The sequence below is a fragment of the Leptodactylus fuscus genome, chromosome 6 (assembly GCF_031893055.1).
Source record: "Leptodactylus fuscus isolate aLepFus1 chromosome 6, aLepFus1.hap2, whole genome shotgun sequence".
NCBI classification, from domain to species: Eukaryota; Metazoa; Chordata; class Amphibia; order Anura; family Leptodactylidae; genus Leptodactylus; species Leptodactylus fuscus.
In genome coordinates, this window is record NC_134270.1 from 156,490,062 (window position 1) to 156,510,942 (window position 20,881).

The 20,881-nt window shown below is 39.5% G+C and overlaps 1 protein-coding gene across 1 annotated transcript; it reads left to right on the forward strand.

The window, feature by feature from the left end:
- The first annotated feature begins 10,792 nt into the window (after positions 1–10,792).
- LOC142210104 (NXPE family member 4-like) lies at positions 10,793–17,955 on the forward strand. The gene is made up of 5 exons (XM_075279131.1): positions 10,793–10,981; positions 12,316–13,001; positions 15,769–15,833; positions 16,280–16,495; positions 17,432–17,955. Exons 1-5 carry the CDS (start codon positions 10,793–10,795, stop codon positions 17,953–17,955), a joined length of 1,680 nt encoding a protein of 559 aa, XP_075135232.1.
- The last annotated feature ends 2,926 nt before the right edge of the window (positions 17,956–20,881 follow it).

Consider the following 20,881-nt stretch of genomic DNA (forward strand, 5'->3'; position numbering starts at 1 on the left):
GCTGGAGTCCAGATACATCAGCTCTAGGTTTCTGACATATGTGTGGTCCAGGGTGGATCTGGAGTAGGCCTCAGCCCAAGTGTAGAACCTTGGCTCATTACTGGGCCAGAAAAAGGCTGCAAATCCTGCATTCTAGTACACTTCCATGGAGTGAAAGGAGGTGTATGGTTCTGTCCTGTAACCCTGAGTCCGGTGAGACAATAATGTGCTTGTTTTGTTCGTGTTGCTGGAAGTAAGCCACACATATATTTAGGTTATTAGTTCTGTTCAGTTAGTTGTTCAAGTAGTTGTTTTTTTTTGCCTGAAGTTAAGGCTGTATTTTGTTTTGCTCATTTTGTGCCTGAAGTCAAGATTTATTTATTTTCATGTTTTTTTCTAAATAAACCGTTTTGCTGCATATTTTGTGTTCCTGTCTATTTAAGTCCGCACCACTGCTTCTACCGAGCCAACTTCACCACAATATATACACGTATATACCACAACTATGTTGTAAAGTTTGTTAAAACATCAAATTCAGACTTGAACTCTTGGCTAGACAGCGAAGCCTCCATTTTTAAAAACTGGTTTGCAAAATACTATCAAGCTTTTTATTGCCATTCACACCCACTATTTATTTATGAGCTTTCTGTACGTAGCCTACATTTTTCAATGATTCATTTTTATCAGAGTGTGGATAACAGCAGCATATGAGAAGGCAGAAACAAGGTAAGGAACTCATTTCACAAGCATAAAACATTTTTTACCCATAAATTAGAACAAAATTGAGAAGATAAACTTGAACGCAAGAGAAAGAAGGAGTCGGTTAAGCATCAGATACAAAGCGGAACAGATTTTTATGCGGTCTCAAAATGAGGATTTAACAGAAGCAAGAATAGCAGACATGGGAGCACACAAAATGTTATGATTGCAGAGATGATAAAAATGTTTTGGAAAACATTTTTACTTTTTATTTTTTTCAAAGTTTTGTTAATTTGATTTTTGATTCAAAGATAAATGATAGTCTATACATTGACAACATAATAATTGTATTTTCTTACAGGAATTTCAGTTTTTTGCAGGCTTTGGTATTTGAGGATATGTGCTCTGGATTTCTTCTTGATTCAGCTGTAGGGATTTACATTTGACTTTATGGTGAAGTTCATCACATAAGACCACAGAGGGGCTGAGACCTAAGAGCTAGGCACAACAATGTAAATTTGTATTATCAGTTGTGATATTTAGAGATGAGAATTGGTTGCTAATTGGTTGCTAAGAGAAACCTGTCCATTTATAGGTTTAAGCAAAAGATTGAAAAGCTGTGAACTTGTATCGATAGTCAAATTTCAGATAATAGGAACATAGTGAAGTGTTTTAAGGTCATTATTGTTGGTATAGAAAAAAATTCTTACATAGCTCACATGCAGGATTTTTGGTGTGATACATAATAAATTTTACTTGTAATATTTTGATGACCTTTTTCACTTTTTGTGGAACTTGAGTTAGGTGATCTACTAAGGCAGTGCAGGGGCTCAGTGGTTAGCACTGTCTGTCTGCATGGAGTTTGCATGGGTTTCCTCCAGGTTCTCCATTTTCCTCCCACATGCCAAAAATATAATCATAGGTAAATTATACCTATCAAACAATTGACCCTTGTGTGTGTTTGGTATGAACGCCTGTATGGCAGCCACTAACTCCTAGAATTCACAAGTCTCTCTGTGCTTTGAGTCTCTGTGAGAAAAGTGCTTTACAAAAGTTTGTAATTGTCATACCAGGGTCCAAAAAAAGGAGCATGGATAATATGAGTGCAGTTTATTTAACATGCTCCTTTTCTTAAATGGTCCAGTGATAGCAGCCACATTTATCTATTGCACTTACAACACAGCCAAGCCTAATTTTCATATATCATATATTGTGAGAGATCCACATTAGATAATGTCAACATGTAATTCTTGTGCATGTTTTTGTACATTTTAGAATAACACTATAGTCTTTAAAAATATTAAACACAAAATTTTTAAAAGTAGGTCAATGTACTGTTGTTACCTTGATCAAACGATGTAAAGCAACCAATAAACTGTCAACTGGACAAGAGAGGACTAAATATAATAATTGCTTTTTTATTTATATGTTATTGTTTTTTGGGTAAAAAGGGCCAGGTAACTTCCAATCTAGCCTTACCTGGAAAGGGAAGGCCCATACATAATAATACCAATATACAGCTACCCCAGTAAGTGGCCATTCACTGCAGATAGTCAGGTACCAGATGGTACCTAACTCTTCATATTATCCCTGATGGCAGATAGATACTGGGATAATAATTTACACTAATGCTTTACACCTGCACCTCTGTCTTCATGATACATGTTATCCATATGACAGCAGCCATTACTATGGCAGTAGTAGTAACATAACAAATAACACACAGAACATACATTTTATTGAAATAAATGCGAACATACACAACTCTTGTTGAATATTTTAAAAGAGAGTTGGTTGACATAGTCCAAATGTTTCTAGAAACCTGCAAAAGCACAAAAAAAGCTAAATTCTCACATGAATACATATAAATAAACAAAACTAGAAATCCTGTGCTAGTGTTGGTGGTGCTACTGAGGTTACTACAGTTCATTGATCTATTTTCCAAATTCTAATAACCCAGACTAACAGTCTTACTGTGCTGCACAGAACATCCATTAGGACCTCATGTGTTCTGTAACCACTACACAAAACGTCTGTCTAGAGCCAACACTGTTGTACGATGGACCTGGGCAGGCTAGATTTAACAGGGATAGGTCTGATGGCTTACTGTATGACCAAGGTGGTAGGACATGTAGGTTATGCCCAGAGATGAGTGATCATGAGCCACTAGAGAAATTGGGTAATCATTTTATTGGGTTTAATTTTATTTTCTAGGTTAGAAAGAACAGACTTTTACAAGCAATATGGAATTTAGGACAATTCATGTACAGTCTTATGATGTCATCAGTTTATTGAGCACATTTTCAAAAATGAGGCCAATGCTCCCAGATAGTATGGTTATAAACTACTTTGGTAGAGAGATGGAAGAACCGATTCATTCCGAGCCGGGTTCAACCTTAATATTCCAAATTGTTTGGTTTTTAATGAAATCGAACAATTGGCGATTCATCCCAGGCAAACTAAAATGACCGCCATAACTTCATGCTACTCGACTCCCAATCATAGGCTTCAGCAGTGACTCTGGGTGCATGATGTCACTGAGGAGGCCAAGTAAGAGCACCGGACAATTTGAGGAAGCCCAAAAGAGGGGAGGAAAGGTGGGTATAAATGTTTATTTTATTTTTACTTCTCCTGGGCCTCCATCTATTATACGCTGTCTACCAATAAGTATTTGGACACCCATGCAAAAGCAAATGAAGATTTCTGCGGTCGTGATGTACGTCACGCCTTCCGCTGTTAAATATCGTGTAGGAAACAGCATTGGCATTAGTCACATGCAAGATTCTACAAAGTACAGAGTTGAGCGATTTCAAGAAAGTGGTAATTGTGGGGACGACAGAAATGGTCGATCCTAAAGGGACATAGCAAGCGAACTGAATTACCCAAAATAAACAGTGGCCTATCTAAATACGAAGTGGAAGGTGATTGGTGATTGTCAGAATGTGCCCCGAGTGGACAGACCCCCAAAATTGCAGCTGTCCAAAATTGGTGAAAGAACTTACCTGTCTTCTACAAGCCAAATGGAATAAAATACCACAAGCCGTCATACAAGGACTTGTGGAAAGCATGCGGCTTTAGTTGCCGCTCGTGGAGGCTCTACCAACTATTGAATATATATACCAAAAGTATAGCACGTCTATTGGAGGAATAGGTATAACCCATCATAATTCAATCCTACCTCCCTCCCTCATTAAGCCCTTCAAACCTAGCATGTCTTAAACCACAAACATAGATATACAAACACAAAACTGGAACAGGCAAGATGGTTATCGACACTCAACATATCCAACTACAGGTTCAAATATAAAAAATATATACCTTTATTAACACAATGTTAAAAATTATATACATCAATATAGAGAAATACACATATACTGGACAGATGCAAAACACCATATAAAACAGTACACATAGATGAAACTTAGTGAAATAGTATTGCACATATATATATATATATATATATATATATATATATATATATATATATATATATAGTAAGATGAACTACACCTGATGCAACCTCCACAAACAATTTATTAAATAATCACACTACCCGAATGCAGCTAAACTACTCTCCTAGTATTGACTAAGCATGTATATAGTCATAATATCCTGATTGCAGAAAGAACACTCTCCTTAATTCCACATAAAGTCAGAAAATGACCAATAATATGTATTTCCGAAGCAGGAACAGGGATAAACCCATGTTTACAACATATTGTCATCAGGGAGGCAGAGCCGCAGGTATAATGCACACATAATGTAAAATACAATAAGGATAGGTCTACATCAAGAGGAAATATGCCATCTTACCCATATAGAATCACTGTGATGTAAGGCAAGAACACCTAGTGTCTGTTTGTAATAATTTTTTATATTTGAACCTGTAGTTGGATATGTTGAGTGTCGATAACCATCTGGCCTGTTCCAGTTTTGTGTTTGTACAACTATTGAATATAAATAAATGTTGTTTTGTATTCTACCACAGGTGGCCAAATACTTATTGGCAGACAGTGTACTCCAGGGGCTAAACAGATCCCTAGATTATAATAATTTTACTTCAGGTTCTAGCCGAACTTGTGTGACATGAAACAAATGTGGAACCTGAGCCACCAAAAACAAATCTTGAGAGGTACGCCCATCTCTACTTTGGACCAGTTCAATAATTTCTGGTACATGCAGGATTGCTCCAAAAAAATGGAAAAAAATACCAAATTTAGGGTCTGTTGCTGTTTATTTTTAGTGATCTTCCCTAGGATTTACACAGCTGAGCAAAAAGCAACAGAACTTGTCTTGTAAGTTTGTCAAAATGTTTAAAGGGATTCTACCATTAAAACACATTTTTTTTTGTTGACACGTAGGAATAGCCTTAAGAAAGGCTATTCTTCTCCTACCTTTAGATGTCTTCTCTGTGCCACCTTTCCATAGAAATCCTGGTTTTCGTCCATATGCAAAGGAGTTCTGTCACAGCACTGAGGGCGGGCCCCAGCACTCAAACAGCACTAGGGGCGTCCCCAATGCTGTGAGAGAAATCTCCAGTGACGCCTCCATCTTCTTCCGGAATGTCCTCTTCACACGTCTTCTTCCAGCACAGGCAGTCAAATTTGCAGGCCTCGGACCTTGGGCAGAGCCGACTGCGCATGCCCACAGGCTACAAGAAAATGGCCGCTTGCTTATGTGTTAACGAGAAAAGAATCTGTTTTAATGGTAGAATCCCTTTAATCCATCTAAATGCATCTGTGGCCATTTGATCCATACTCTTGGCATCTCCATTACTCTGGCTCAATGGTTAAATCTAAGATTAAGACCTTATTCACATGGCCTTGAATGTCTATGGGTCTATTCACGTGTCTGTTTTTAGATTTACCGTTTTTCATTGTCTTGATGTTAATAGATATTGTGCAGTGACAAGTCCCATAAACATTCATGGGTTTTCAAACTGCCATGTGAGGGTCATTCCTAAAACAGCGATCACACGGCCACTGTCATATGAATGGCTTCAACAGGTAAAGATGGCCATTTTTCATAGATGTTAGTTTCGTGAAAAACATCACTGTTGTGTACATAAGGCCTAAGTTGTTAGGATCAAACCTTTTGAACCCCTCAGCAAAAACTGGGCCCCTACAACCAGTTCCAAAAACATCTGGTATTCCTTTTAATTGCAAGTACCTTAACCCCTTCCCGCCGATGGCATGTTTTGATTTTCGTTTTTCGTTTTTGACTCCCCTCCTTCTAATCCCCATAACTTTTTTATTTCTCCGCTCCCACAGCCATATGAAGTCTTACTTTTTGTGGGACAAATTTTTCTTCATGAGGCTACCATTAATTATTCTATATAATGTACTGGGAAGCAGGAAAAAAATTCAGAATGGGGTGGATTTGAAAAAAAAATGCATTTCTGCGACTTTCTTACGGGCTTTGGTTTTACGGCGTTCACTGTGCAGCCAAAATGACATGTTCCCTATATTCTGTGTTTCGGTACGGTTCCAGGGATACAAAATTTATATGGTTTTATTTACATTTTGACCCCTAAAAAATATTCCAAAACTGTTAAAAAAAATTTTTTTCTAAAAGTCGCCATATTCCGACGGCCGTAACTTTTTTATACATAAGTGTACGGGGATGCATAGGGCGTCTTTTTTGCGGGGCCGGGTGTACTTTTTAGTTCTACCATTTTCGGGAAATGTTATTGCTTTGATCACTTTTTATTCAAATTTTTATCAGAATCAAAACAGTGAAAAAACGGCAGTTTGGCACTTTCAACTATTTTTCCCACTACGGCGTTTACCGAACAGGAAAATTATTTTTATAGATTTGTAGAGCGGGCGATTTCGGACGCGGGGATACCTAACATGTATATGTTTCACAGTTTTTAACTACTTTTATATGTGTGAAAGGGGGGTGATTTGAACTTTTAATTCTTTTTATATTTTTTTTTAATTTTTTTTTATTTTTATTTTTTGCATTTATTAGACCCCCTAGGGGTGTTGAACCCCAGGGGGTCTGATCACTAATGCAATGCATTACAATGCTAATGCATTGCAAAAAAGCATCCTTTCTTTTGCAGGCTGCATAGACCAGCCTGCAAAAGAAAGGATTTGCAGACAAGCCTGGGAGCCTGTACAAGGCTCCCGGCTGTCATGGCAACGGGACGTCAGCCCTGGAGCATGCTCCAGGAGCCGGCGATCCCGGCCAAAATGGCGGCACCCATGCGCCGCCGGGAAAATGGCGCCTTTGACCGCGGCGCCGCAGGGGTTAATGCCTCCGAGGACCGATCGGAGGCATTAGAGGCGGTTATCTACTGCTTAAAGCAGTAGACACACGGCGGCTATGGCGGCCGCCCGGCTCACGGGCGGTCGCCATAGTTACAGACCTGACATGCACCATACTATTACGGCGCATATCGGGAAGGGGTTAAAAAGGGCTTGATCATTGTCAGTCGGTGTCTGAGATTACAAGATGGTAATTTCCTTGATCTACTGTATTATTACTACAAGTCTATAAAATTTTTCTGAGGATGTCCAATAATATGAAGGACATTATGAATAAAAGTTTCTTGGTAACCTTCCAGGGAAAAACAAGTGTAACCAGATGGTAATGATGACAGACATGGAAAGTTTGACAGACATGAACACCCTCCTCTAGTTCAACATCAATTCTGTACTGTGATTTGCAAATATCACTATTTCTTCTCATTAAAAAAACAAAACACAGTTTTCGTGCAGATTCTATAAGGTCTAAACTACTTGACTAGATTAGAAGCTCCTTAGCCTAAGGAGAGCCTAGGGAAACAGAGTTTGGACTGAATGTGTCAAGGAAACCAGAGGCTTAAAGCATAGCTAAACATGATACCTAACTTTAGATTTCCTAGTAGTTAGAGATGAGCGAACAGTGAAATATTCAAGATTCGATATTCGTTTAGAATAGCCCCTCAATATTCGAATATTTGAACGAATATTTAACCCCATTATAGTCTATGGGGAAAAATGCTTCATTTCAGGGGAAGCCACACTTCGACTCAGGAGAGTCACTAAGTCCACAATGACACCTCAGCAAATGAGGACAACACCTCTGGAATGCAGCTGAGACAGCAGGGGAAGCATGCCTGGGGGCCTGTATTACGCCACTATCTCGTCGGGATCCCTGTCAGCTTGCATCTCAGATGTAGCAGGGTTCAGCACACAGTCAACTCTGCTGCATCTCAGGTGTAGCAGGGTTCAGCACACAGTCAGCTCTGCTACATCTGAGGGTGTAGCAGAGCTCAGCGTGCGCACAATGCTACTGCATTTCAGGTGCAGCAGAGCTATGTGCTCAACACTGCTACATCTGAGATCAGACCACAATGGAGACTGCTGTGGACCGATCTTAGGCTCCGCCTCCTCTGGCAGAACCAGCGTTGATTGGCTGAATGCTGTACATTGTATGGCATTCGGCCAATCAACACTGGTCAATGCATTCCTATGGGAAAAAGTCAGCTCCCGCACATCACAAGCTGACAGAGATCCTGACAAGATAGAGCCCCAAAGAGCTGTTTGAGTAACATTCCCACCTAAATAAAGCTAATCCCTAGCTAACCCTGCCAGTACATCTATCCCTCTCTCACAGTCACATAGTTCAAAGTGTCATATGACCCGGATCTGAAATTGACTATTCGTATAAAGTGGAGGTCACCTGATTTAGCCAGCCAATTACTTTTTCCGATTTTTTTTCTGATACCTACATCGTCGTAGTTCCTGTCCCACCTCCCCTGCACAGTTATTGGTGCAAAAAAAAGTGCCAGGGAAGGTGGGAGGGATACGAATTTTTAGTGAGTTTGCCTCGTGGTATTCGATTGTAATCGAATATCTCGAGCAGCCTGATATTCGATCGAATATCAATTCGATCGAACGCCGTTCGCTCATCTCTACTAGTAGTATTTCTTAACAAATATTGGCTTCTTACTGTGAGATCCTGTGCTTCTTTATTCGTTTCTTTGATTCTCTTTTGAGAGATGAAATCTCTAAACTGCTTTCACTAGGGCTTGTGTAAAACGTGGGGAAGCTGAGGCTGGGGCAGCCACTTCAAACTGCTCCATCTTAGGGATTTTATAACATAGAATAGTTATTCTGGTGTCATGAGCGCTGAGATGAGACTTTGAGCTTTCATATGGTACCAGGATCACACACTACAACCAGAATAATTTCCAGAGATATGGCATAATTAAAAACGTCATCTTGTCCCGCATAAAAAGACATCATACCCAGCTCCATACATGTAAATATGATAAAGCTACAGGTATCAGAGCATGGCGACACAAAAATGTTTTTCTATTTTGAAAAAGTATCAAAACATTACAATTACTATATAAATTTGATATCGATGTGATCGTACTGACCCCCTAGAATAAAGGTGATATGCCATTTTTACTACATAGTAAACACCATAAAAATTAAACTCATGAAATTTGTGCAAATGGATTTTTTTCCAGTTCTACCTCAATCTGAATTTCAGCTCCCCATTACATTGTACAGGATATTCGATGGTGACATTACAAAGTACATACAATAAATCATTATGCGCAAAAATTAAAATTGACTCGGTCTATTAGGGGTTAAACCTGGGATGAATGTTTTTGCTTAACTTTTTTTGTACTGTAATTCATTTCCATATAGATTATAGGAAATAACATGTTTAGATCATCCAAGTAAGTTATTTCCTCCAGAAACTGATTGCAGTCCTTTCTTTTCTTTCTCAGGTCTAATGTCCCTCACAATGTCATTCAAGAATTTTCTAGTTTTGGCTGTTACGGTCTTCTTCCTTGTAAGCTTTGCCATTCATAAACACTTTGAGAAGGTATGTATTTACAGTCTCATGTAGAAAGAAATGGGGAGTCAGTGCTCCAGGTCTAGTGAACTTAGAGGTGAAGCACCTGCCGATAATGTTTATAGCATGATATATTGACAGGCTTCCTTATAAAGGGGTTTTCCATGAACACAACCATATATTACATTGCAAATTTTTGCAAATATAACTGATGAAAATTTTTCCAGAGTTTCTCCAATCTTAGGCATCTTTTTTCTTGTGCATAGACAGGACCAAGAATGCAGGAATTTCTATGGTCTGGCACAAGTCCGAAACCCAGCCATGAATACCTAAGGCCACATTTTTCCCAGATTCATATCAATGTATTCATAGATACAACTTCGCCCTCGGAAGTTAGATACATTACACCAATGCTGGATCTGGTCTGTCATAACATGGGCACATAGTTCATGTTATTAAATTATATACTTAATTTCTAGGGAAAAAAAATGTAATTTTTCGACCTACTGTATTTAATTGTTGTAGCTGTTGTGAACTTCACTAATATTTGCATTATTCTTTGTCATGTTCACATTTAGCCTCTCTTGGGGACTGAAACCAGTTTATCATTATAGTTAAGGATCTTGACCATTTCCCTGACATTAGTGATAGATTTTTTATCTATGCCCCTGGCAGTACTTGTCATCATTAATAACTCAGCTCACCAATAGCCTCTCAATTGTGACCATGGTAAGGTCTGAAAGGTAAGGGAGCGTTCACACTACTGTCTGTGTCCAACAGGTAGTGTCCACTCCTAGTGTCCGCTCAAAATCTGGCACGGACATTAGGAGCGGACACTAGCTGTGTCGGGTTTTTCTGTCCGCTTGAAAAGTCAGACATCTTTACATGCAGACAGTTAAGGAAGGGAACGGAGTGCAAAAGAACGCACCCGATGCCCATTTAAATAAATGACAGGTGTCACGGACACAGCTAGTGTCCGCTCCTAATGTCCGTGCCAGATTTTGAGCGTACACTAGCAGCGGACACTATCTGTCGGACACAGACGGTAGTGTGAACGCCCCCTAAGTTAGTGAGAGCGGGTTTCCTTGGACCCCCAAGCTAACCCCATCTACCCCCGAAACAAGATTACAGGAGCCATTCAATTGCTGTTGCAGCAGGAAGCCTTGTGAAGGCCTGCTACTGTAATGTTCCTATTAAGTCCTGCCAGCACAATAAAGTATTGCAGTATATTGTATAAGTGATCAAATGATGACATCTAATTGTCCCTTAGAATAACTATCAATTAAAAAGAAAGGGGTTATGCCAAGAAAGTATGTATCCTCTGTCTAGAATAAAGGATAAATACTTGATTGATGGGTGTCTGACTAAAGAAACTAGCGAGAACAGAGATCCTTTTCCCCAGCTGTGCAAACAGCCTGACCGCAACCTGACTGAATGTGGCCGTGTGCGAAAAATACAGCACTCAGCTATCCCACGTGCTCCCATTGAAGTGAATAATAGCGTCAGATATAGGCGATTGCTTTACTTTGAAGCATCAATGTGAATGGAAACGTCCTCCTCCACTAGACATGCCTACATTCTGCCTTGCTGCAGTCAGGTTAAATGCATAGTGAGGAAAAAGCCCCCCCTTCCTGTTCTTGGGATCAGCAGTCAGATCCAATTGCAGATTTTATTATAATTTTTCCACACTCTGAATTTGTTTTCCAGCTTTCGAGTACATTATACACAATATTAAAGGGAACCACTATGAAGTACAATTTGTCCCACAAAATATAAATCTCCACATAACTCCATGAACAGAAAAATAAAAAATGTTTGCCGAATAAATTTTTACAATGACTCAATAAAATGTTTTTGGACCTAGATATAAATGATATATCCATTACAGTTTCAGGCCTTACTATAATTCCTAGGCAGCATGCCCGCTGCCTCGGGATCATATTTGACGCAGACCTTTCCTTCACCCCTCATATTGAATCACTCGCACGTTCATGTCACCTCCACCTCAAAAACATCTCCAGAATATGCCCTTTCCTTACCAGAGATACACTAAAGACACTTATTGTCTCGCCTGATTCTTTCTCGCCTTGACTACTGTAACTCCTTACTAATCGGTCTTCCCCTCACTAAACTCTCCCCTCTACAATCTATTCTGAATGCAGCGGCCAGGCTCATCTATCAGGCTAGACGCTACAGCGATGCCTCTGGTCTGTGCCGGTCACTACATTGGCTGCCTATTCATTATAGAATAAAATATAAAGTTATTACTCTCATCCACAAGGCTCTCCATAATGCCGCACCTCCCTACATTTCTTCCCTCATCTCTGTCTACCGCCCAACCCGTGCTCTCCGCTCACTCAATGACCTAACACTTACATCCTCTATTATCAGAACCTCCCACGCTCGTATACAAGACTTCTCCCGAGCTGCACCACTTCTCTGGAATGCTCTACCCCGGACAATAAGATTAACTCCCAACTTCTACAGTTTCAAACGCAAACTAAAGACGCATCTTTTCAGACAAGCCTATCACATGTCCTAATGCACAAAATTGTCTGAACACTGTATAAGCAATGCCGCCCCTGCTACCTCTTGTGTCACCCCCTCTACCTCATAGATTGTAAGCTCTTTTGAGCAGGGCCCTCAGTCCCATTGTGTGAAATGACGTTCTTTGTTATGTATGTCTGTATCTGAACCCTATAAATTGTACAGTGCTGCGGAATATGTTGGCGCTATATAAATAAAATGTATTATTATTATTATTATTATTATTATTATTAAATGTAGTGGATACATAACCTACTGTACCTAAATCTAAAATGCTCTACTTTTCAGCATTTCAGGCCTGAAGTTCCCACAAAATTGTCAACGATCCGACAAGTGTCCGATATCCAAATGATAGCAGATAAAATCATCAATGAGATTGATCAAAGGATTCCCAAGATAAACGTCACTAATATATCACATACAAGTAGTGCAATACATAGCAGGGTCTACTTAAAAAATCCAAAGGACAGCTATTGTGTTGGCGACCATCTAACCGTTCAGGTGGATATGTGCAATTATTGGGGGAAGAAGAAAACCTACGGAGGAGACTTTTTACGAGCAAGGATATACACACCAGAGCTTGAAGCAGGGTCTTCAGGAAGGATTGAGGATTTGTATAATGGTTCCTATCATGTCCATTTCATATTATTCTGGGAAGGTAAAGTTAACATTGAACTCTTTCTAATACACCCAAGTGAAGGAGTCTCAGCCTTGTGGACATATAGAAATAGATGGCATGGCTATTTAGACCATATGGGCAAGTTTGTAAAAGGAAAGGTACAAAAGGAGGTCATGTGTGGATACGACCTGGATATAAAGCAAGAACTATGTAAATATAAAGATGTACGAGATGAAGAATATTATTATTGTATTAAGCCTCCGAATTTTAGTTGTGACGATCTCTTGGAAGTAAAGATGTCATGGAGATATGGCAAGACATTTTTCACTACAGTTGAGAAGAGCTTACTTGACAAGTAAGTGCATTACTTCAGAAACTTGGTTTCTTGTTCAGCTGATAAGGGTTAGACATGCCACCTTGATACACCCTAGAAGTCCAATGAATATTGTTTTTGGTCGCATAGAATATTGTTCAATTTATATAGAACCATTTCTTGTGCAATTTTTATTAACATGACCCTCAGGTTTAGGGTTGTATAGCTATGGCCAAACTTTGAGAAAATGTTTGTAGTAAATTCAAAAATTTGCCTTTATAAACTTACATCCACGTAGTACAAAAATATTCATAAAGGACACCCACAAACAATGACACATAATTCTTCAATACTTTCAGCACTTACCGTATATACTTGAGTATAAGCCGACCCAAATATAAGCCGAGGCCACTAATTTTACCACAAAAAACTGGGAAAACGTATTGACCTGAGTATAAGCCGAGTGGGGGGGGGGGGGGATGCAGCAGCTACTGGAAAATTTCAAAAATTAAAATGGTTGGAGTTTTTGGGTGCACCCCACTTGGAGTTCAGCCTGATTGAATACAGGGTATCTGCAGAGCTCTTATTAACCCCTTCCCGACGGAACAGGAGGACTGCAGATACTCTATATTCAGTAGACCGGGCACTTTCAGACACAGGGATACCTAATGTGTATGTGTTTCACAGTCATTTTCTACTTTTATATGAATTCTAGGAAAAGGAGGGATTTAGAACCTCTATTTACTTTATCTTTTTATATTTTTTTAAGCTTTTTTTTTTAAACTATTTTATGGGAGATTCTATACATTACTATTGCAGCTGGTCATAGCCCCCCCCCCCCCCAAAAAAAAAAAAAAAAAAAAAAAAGCCGAGGGGGGCTTTTTCAGCACAAAAACTTTGCTGAAAAATTCGGCTTTTACTCGAGTATATACGGTACTTCTGGGATTTTTAAGCAACAAACCCAGGAGTTCCAGCCAGGATCTGACACTAGGTCAGTTGATCAGAACCAGCACCTGGCTTTTATCCTCTCCACTGTTAGTCACCTGTACCATGGAGGCAGGCAAACTAGATCATTATACTAATAAAGCCAGCCCTCATAGGAGAAGCTACCTGTGAACATGAGTGGCCAAGTGCTGATTCTGATTATGTGACCCAGGATCTTAACCAGCCTGGAACTCCTGACTTTTTCCCCTAAAAAGTTGAGAGGAAGTAAATACTCATAGACCCCTGGAGAATACCTATACAGAAAGCTAATGCTAATGCTAATACCAATACTAATGGATTGTCATACAGTGGAGAACACTGTATAAACTAAGCCCCCAAAAAACCTAAACCCCCAAAACTATTACATTTCTTGTTACAACCCCCCAAATAAATTAATACATTATGTTTTTCTTTACAGTATATGTACCATAATATATTTGACCTTAAAAAATACAACTCATTCTGCAAAACACAAGCCTTAATATTATGTGGTTATATTGAGATAAAAATAAAAAAGATTATAGGGAAGACAAAAGAAAACATTTTTTTTGCATTAACCAGACCATGTTATATATCAAGATGAGTAATAAACTACAGTAATTATAAGCATACATGTCAAATGTTGGTTGAATTGCCTCATATAGGTGTTATCATTGTCATTCCTGTGCAATGTACCTGTTAGGGAATTGCTAGTACTGGAATTCCCTAGTGCTGCTGTTGGAACAATGGAAGAAGGAAAGACAGAGACAGTGAACCCTACACTTAACCCAGCCCCTGTCCCTGCCTACTTGCCACAACTGTCCTAATGACAGGGACAACTGGGCGACAGCTCCTTCTCTGAATAAATGCAAACACAGAACATGGACAAGACAACACAGAAGAGGAGTAAGCAAGCCAAGGGTCAAAGACAGAGAGACAAAGCAGTACAAAATCATAATTCAAAGAGTAGTCACAAGGGATGCCAAAGGTCAGAGGTCATTAATACAATAGAAAGAGAAGTAGGAAGCTAGTGAGGACAAAGTTACAAGACAGTCAAAATAACTACTGAACCTGTGTGTGCTGATGTTCTGTATATAGGAAGCCCAGGACCTGCCCCAGACTTGATTGGCAGACAGGCTGTCAATAACAAAGGCAAGAATAAGATTAACTATTTGATGGAAAGAGGGAAACAAGGTGCAAGAGATGGGTGTGGTGGAAATTCAATTACAGAGGAGAAGAAATAGGACAGTATTTACACAGAGCAACAAAAAACTCTAAGCAAAGAATCAAACTTAACACGCCTCCTGTGCCGCAGTATGAAAGTGGAGGGTGGTGCAGAGACATAAACAGGCAGAGATGTTACAGTACCTTTCAGGAGACAAATCACTAATCTGAGAGTTGAGCTGATGGTACAACCCACATCTTAGGAACCTTCAGTTATGGAAAGGGAGGAGACAGTGAGTCTTTTCCTCCCTGTGTTAGGCAGAAGTAGAAGTATCAGGAAGGTTGTGCTCCATGAGTCACTGGTAGAGCAAACTAGAGTCCCTGGTTAGATGGGCCAAGCGAGCTAGAAGGCAACCATGGTGTTGTTCTGCAGTCAGGAGATGGGAGTAATCCTTACTCATGTTGAGGTGCAACCACAGACCTCAGTAGTGTTCTTAAAATCCCTGGAAGACTAAGATAGTTTAAAGCATAACTAATATTTTTCCATAAATCCATAGGGCAGGTGAAGATAAACTTGGTGATATGAATAGATATATACATATAAGAAAATGGATGTGGGGCATAAGAGCCCTTTTCTCTAAATTCCTCTGAAAATTATAATTTCTTTTATGTTGATTTCCAGATCCAACATCAGAGTTAAAATTCCAACTGATTTTCCTCCTATTAATGTATTACGCTGCAGCCAGGGTAAGTACAACTCCAGCAACGTATACACATTTGGGAGCCAAAATACATGCAAAAAGTTTCTAAAAATGGCCATATATATATATAAGTGAACCCATGGATTTCAAGCCCCTTCCAACTATTTTTTATGCAGCTAGCTGTGATGACTTCCCCCAGTGGCAGATATTGGAGGAAAGAATATTCTAGCATGTTAGATTTTAACAGGCCCTATCTTTATGCCTTCAAGGGAGCCAGAGGTGTCAGCAACTTATTCCCCTCTTCCTAATGAGAACACATATAGACCCAACTAAGCCACTTAGGCTGGATTCACACCTGTGTTGGAGTCTCTGCAGAATCTGCTTAAAATCAGCGGAGAGAAAAATCCTGCAAGTGCATGTGTGAACACGTTCTAATCTTCATGATAATTGATTCTGATCACAGATTATTGACCAGTGATTTTATCTTTACAGACAATACTCCCATTAAGGAAAAATGCAAAATTGGAATGAAGCTGAATTATCCCAGTGGATATGCTATGAAGAATGTATGGTATCCACACGGATGCAGCCTGCTGACATATGAAAGTCTAGTAGACCTGAACAAATGTCTGAAGAAAAGGTTTATTCACTTGTTTGGGGACTCGACTATAAGACAGTATTTCTACTACATGGAGAATAAAATCAAAAGTGAGTTCTGGTTGTAACAAAAGAGTAAAAATCACCATCTTGAATTCTAAAATGTCATAAAGGAGTTTGGCAACAGAACCCAGCTTGTCAACCCATCCACATGGATAGGTTAGGGTCACCTAAATCTAATTCTACGCCAGCATGGGTCTGGGCGGATGCGCCTAATGCACATCATTATAAAGTATATGCAAACTCCGGCAGGTGGAAAATATTCCCTGATATTTACTCAGAGCTGCCGTAGACTGTACGGACTGTGGCATCTGAGGGGTTAATGGGTGAGATTGTTGCCTCAGCCATTAAAGCAGGCACCGCAGCATAATGCGTAATTGGTTGTCAAGAACTGTAACCTTCAGCAGGTCCTAAGGACCTGGTGCTACTGGGGGTTGTAGTTCTCAGATGGTCTGGGAAGAGTAAAACCCTTGTCAGATGGCATGGTATAAAGTCCCCTTTACTGCCCCCTCAGTATACTGGGCCCTTTAGTGGCCCCATTCAGTAATTGCTCCCTTTAATGGCCACCATACAGCAACTACACCCTTTACAGGCCCCCATACATTAAGTGTACCCCGTACATATACTAGCTGCTGTATTACAGCGATTGGGCAGGTTTTTCATGATCATTGTCTTGGGTGAGAGTGGGGACTCTTCACTGGATAACCCCTTTAAAGGGTTATTCTATTTACCTGCTATTGATATTGAAATATATGAAGGACAAGTGGGAATTACCATTCCACTCAGGTTAGTAACAAACTCCAATAAGAGAGAAATCCTCTTTTTTTTTTTTTTTATATGGATATGTTAGATATTGAAAGTTTTTTTTTCAGCATTTACAGTAAGTACAAGTAACTGAATGATATATATATAGTGTATGCTGTATATACAGTGTATAGTAAACATGGAAGTAGATAAAGTAACAACTATGTATCTGCTTTTATACAGCGCTGGAAACCTTCTTTAACCAACAAGGTTATTGGTTTCGTCTCAATACAGTCAACAATATGACACTTATTTGGTCGGGGCACACCTTACCTTTTCATAGCTTCTCGTATGATCCAAGGAAAGATGTACGCACCGTTGCTCACAAAATCGACTTAATAATGGCTGATAACAGAACTGCCATCGTACTGAACATTGGAATACATTTGAGATGCTACCCCATCTATTACTTCATCAGGAGACTGTATAATATACGCCGCGCCATAGAGCGTCTGTTATTCAGAAGTCCAGAAGCTAAAGTCATTATTAAGACTGAGAATACCAGCGCCATGGATAAGAATAACGAAAGTTACAGTGACTTCCATGCATCTATACATTATATTATCATGGAAATTATCTTCAAGGACCTCAACGTTGGCTTTGTTAATGGCTGGGATATGACCAATGCATTTGATACCAATGATATGCATCCTCCAGAGAAGGTTATTGGAAATGAGGTCAAAATGGTGATGACCTATATATGTTAAATAAAGGTGGGAGGGGAGTATGTGGGATGTATGTAGGAGGGGTGTACAGGTCATACTTCCATTTTTTAGTATGACCTGCCAATATTGAAGTACATAAATGGTAAATAATTAATAATAGCTTATATTTATTAATATGATTTCTATACTTTTTTAAACTATTAATCCCCTTAACCCCTTAGCGCTATTTCACGTACATGCACGTCAGGGAATGTGGTTAGTTCCTGCATTCCCACGTGCATGTACGTGATGGAGATCGCACGGCTGTATCTGACAGCTAGGCTCCCGCTGTAACAGCGGGGACGGTGATAACACCGATCCTCGCTGTTTAACCCCTAAGATGCAGCTTTCAATAGTGATAGCCGCATCTTAGGTGTTTGAAAACGAAAGTAAAGATGCCGGCAGCATCGGGAGCCAGAGTTATCTGTAACACACAGCTAACATCTGGCTCCTTAACCCCCGATCGAAGCTGCGCTTCAATCGGGGGTTTTAACCCTTTGGATACGGCGGACAAACATGTCCACGCCGCATCCAATGGGCTCCGCCGGGTTAAAGGGCCCCTGAGCACACACCACCACCACCACCCCCCCCCTGCAGTGAGAGGGGATGCCCATATCAAGTATCCGCAGCCTGGGGTCTGCACAGTGACCCCGGGCTGCCTGCAGGCTCTACATACCTGGTCGATACTGCCAGGAAGGGAGGAAGTTAGCCTAGCGTCTGCATAGGCAAACTTCCTCTATAGACTGCAATACAAGTGTATTACACGTCTATAATGCTGAATCAGCTATCCAGTGGATCACTGGTTCAGGTCCCCTAGTGGGACATCAATACAAAGTTAAAAAAAATAAAAAATTTAAGTGTATGAAAAATAAATTAATTAATTAATCAAGGAAAGAAATAATGATTTTTTTGCCATCTCGCCTTAACAAAATCGTAGTGATCAAAAAGTCACACGTACCCCAAAAGAGTACCAATAAAAAACACAGATCGTCCCGCAGAAAAAAAAATGCTACACATCTCAGAAGATGGTGATGCAAAAATCATTGATTTCTTTCCCCAAATTATTTTTTGTTCTGCAAAACTAGTAATGCATACAAAAACAATGTAAATGAGGTATCGCCGTAATCGTATTGACCCGCAGAATAAAGGTCACATGTTACTTATACGCTTCACTGGGTGGGGAAAAAATAAAAGTTAAAAAGCAATACCAGAATTGATGGGGAGGTTTTTAATCTACCAAGAAAGAGTTAATAAAATGTATTCTATAGTTAATAGGCACCCAGAAATGTTGTCATTACATAATACCTTTCATCCCGCAAAAAACAAACCCTTATATGGCAACAATGTGAAGACAAAAATCCAAAAAAAATCACCAAATAATTAGAACACAAATGGCTGCGGCAGGAAGGGAATGTATAAGCTGTGTATAAGAGTATATCAGCAGACACCCCAGATTTAGAGCTTACGAGGGAAAATATACCAGAACTGACCCCCCAATCTTAGGAGCTACTGGGGATATAGTGGGGAATTTGGTGTTCCCAATGCACTCTGCATAGCTTATATATTCACGTTCCACCATCGGCTGTGCAGTCATGTCTGAAATACTAATGCTCATTAGACCCCTGATAAATTTTTTGAGGGGTGCAGTTTACAAAATGGGGTTACTTTTGGGTGTTTCCAGTGTTTTGGTACGCTAGGGGCTCTGCAAATGCGGCATGGCACCTGTAAACTATTCCGGCAAAATTTGCTCTCCAAAAACCAAATAGCGCTCTTTCCATTCCAAGCCTCCCCATGTACCCATACAGCAGATTCCGACCACATGTGGGGTATTGCCGTGTTCAGGAGAAATTGTGTAACAATCTTTGGGGTGTTTTTTTTTCTCTTTTAACCGCTTGTGAAAATGAAAACTTTGGGGATAAAGTGACATTTTAATAATTTTTTATTTACACATCCCAATGTTTATAAAATCTGTGAAATGGTTGTGGGGTCTAAATTGCTCACTATACCCCTTTATGAATTCTGTGAGGGGTGCAGTTTCCAAAATGGGGTCCTTTTTGGGGGGTTTCCTTTGTATTAGTACCTTTAGGGGCTCTGCAAATGAGACATGGTGCCTGAAAATTATTCCAGCAAAATCTGCTTTTCAATCACCCTGTGTCGCTCCTTCCCTTCCATGCGCTGCTGTGTGCCCAGAAATTAGTTTACACCCACATGTAGGGTATTACAGTGCTCTGAAGAAATTGCATAACATAATGTGAGATGCATTTTTTCCTTTAACCCTTTGGGAATGTGTTAATTTTAGGGCTACATGAATGTATTATAGAAAAAAAAAATGAAATGTCTAAATTTCGCTTCCAATTGTTTTAATTTCTGTGAAATACTTAAAGGGTTAACAAACTTCCCAAATGTTGTATTGAATTATTATGCAGTTTTGAAAATGGGGTGATTTATGGGGGGTTTCTATTATATAGGCCTTTATAATCCCCTTCAGAACTGAAATGGTTCCTAAAAAATTAGTTTGGGAAATTTTCTTGTAAAGCTGGAAAATTGCTGTTACACTTGTAAGCCTTCTAACATCCAAAATAAATTAAAAGACAATCAAAAGATGATGCCAATATAAAGCAGAGATATGGTAGATAATATTTATTCATGTACTAGCTTTTACCCGCGACTTCGTCTGCGGTGATTTGAGAATTGGGCGGACACAGATGTGTGAAGCTGTGAGAGGACTTTAAAAATCTGGCTGGGATAGCAAATGTGATATTTTAGATTGTGTATGTAGTAATACAGACAATTTGTTGTTATTTTGAGAGAAAGTTTTTTTAATTTCAGCTGGTATATGGTAAAGTTGAAATGCACATACTGTATTCGGGAGCGAGGTATTTTAAGTTAATATACTTCTATGGTAACTAATATGTATATGTATCAGCCC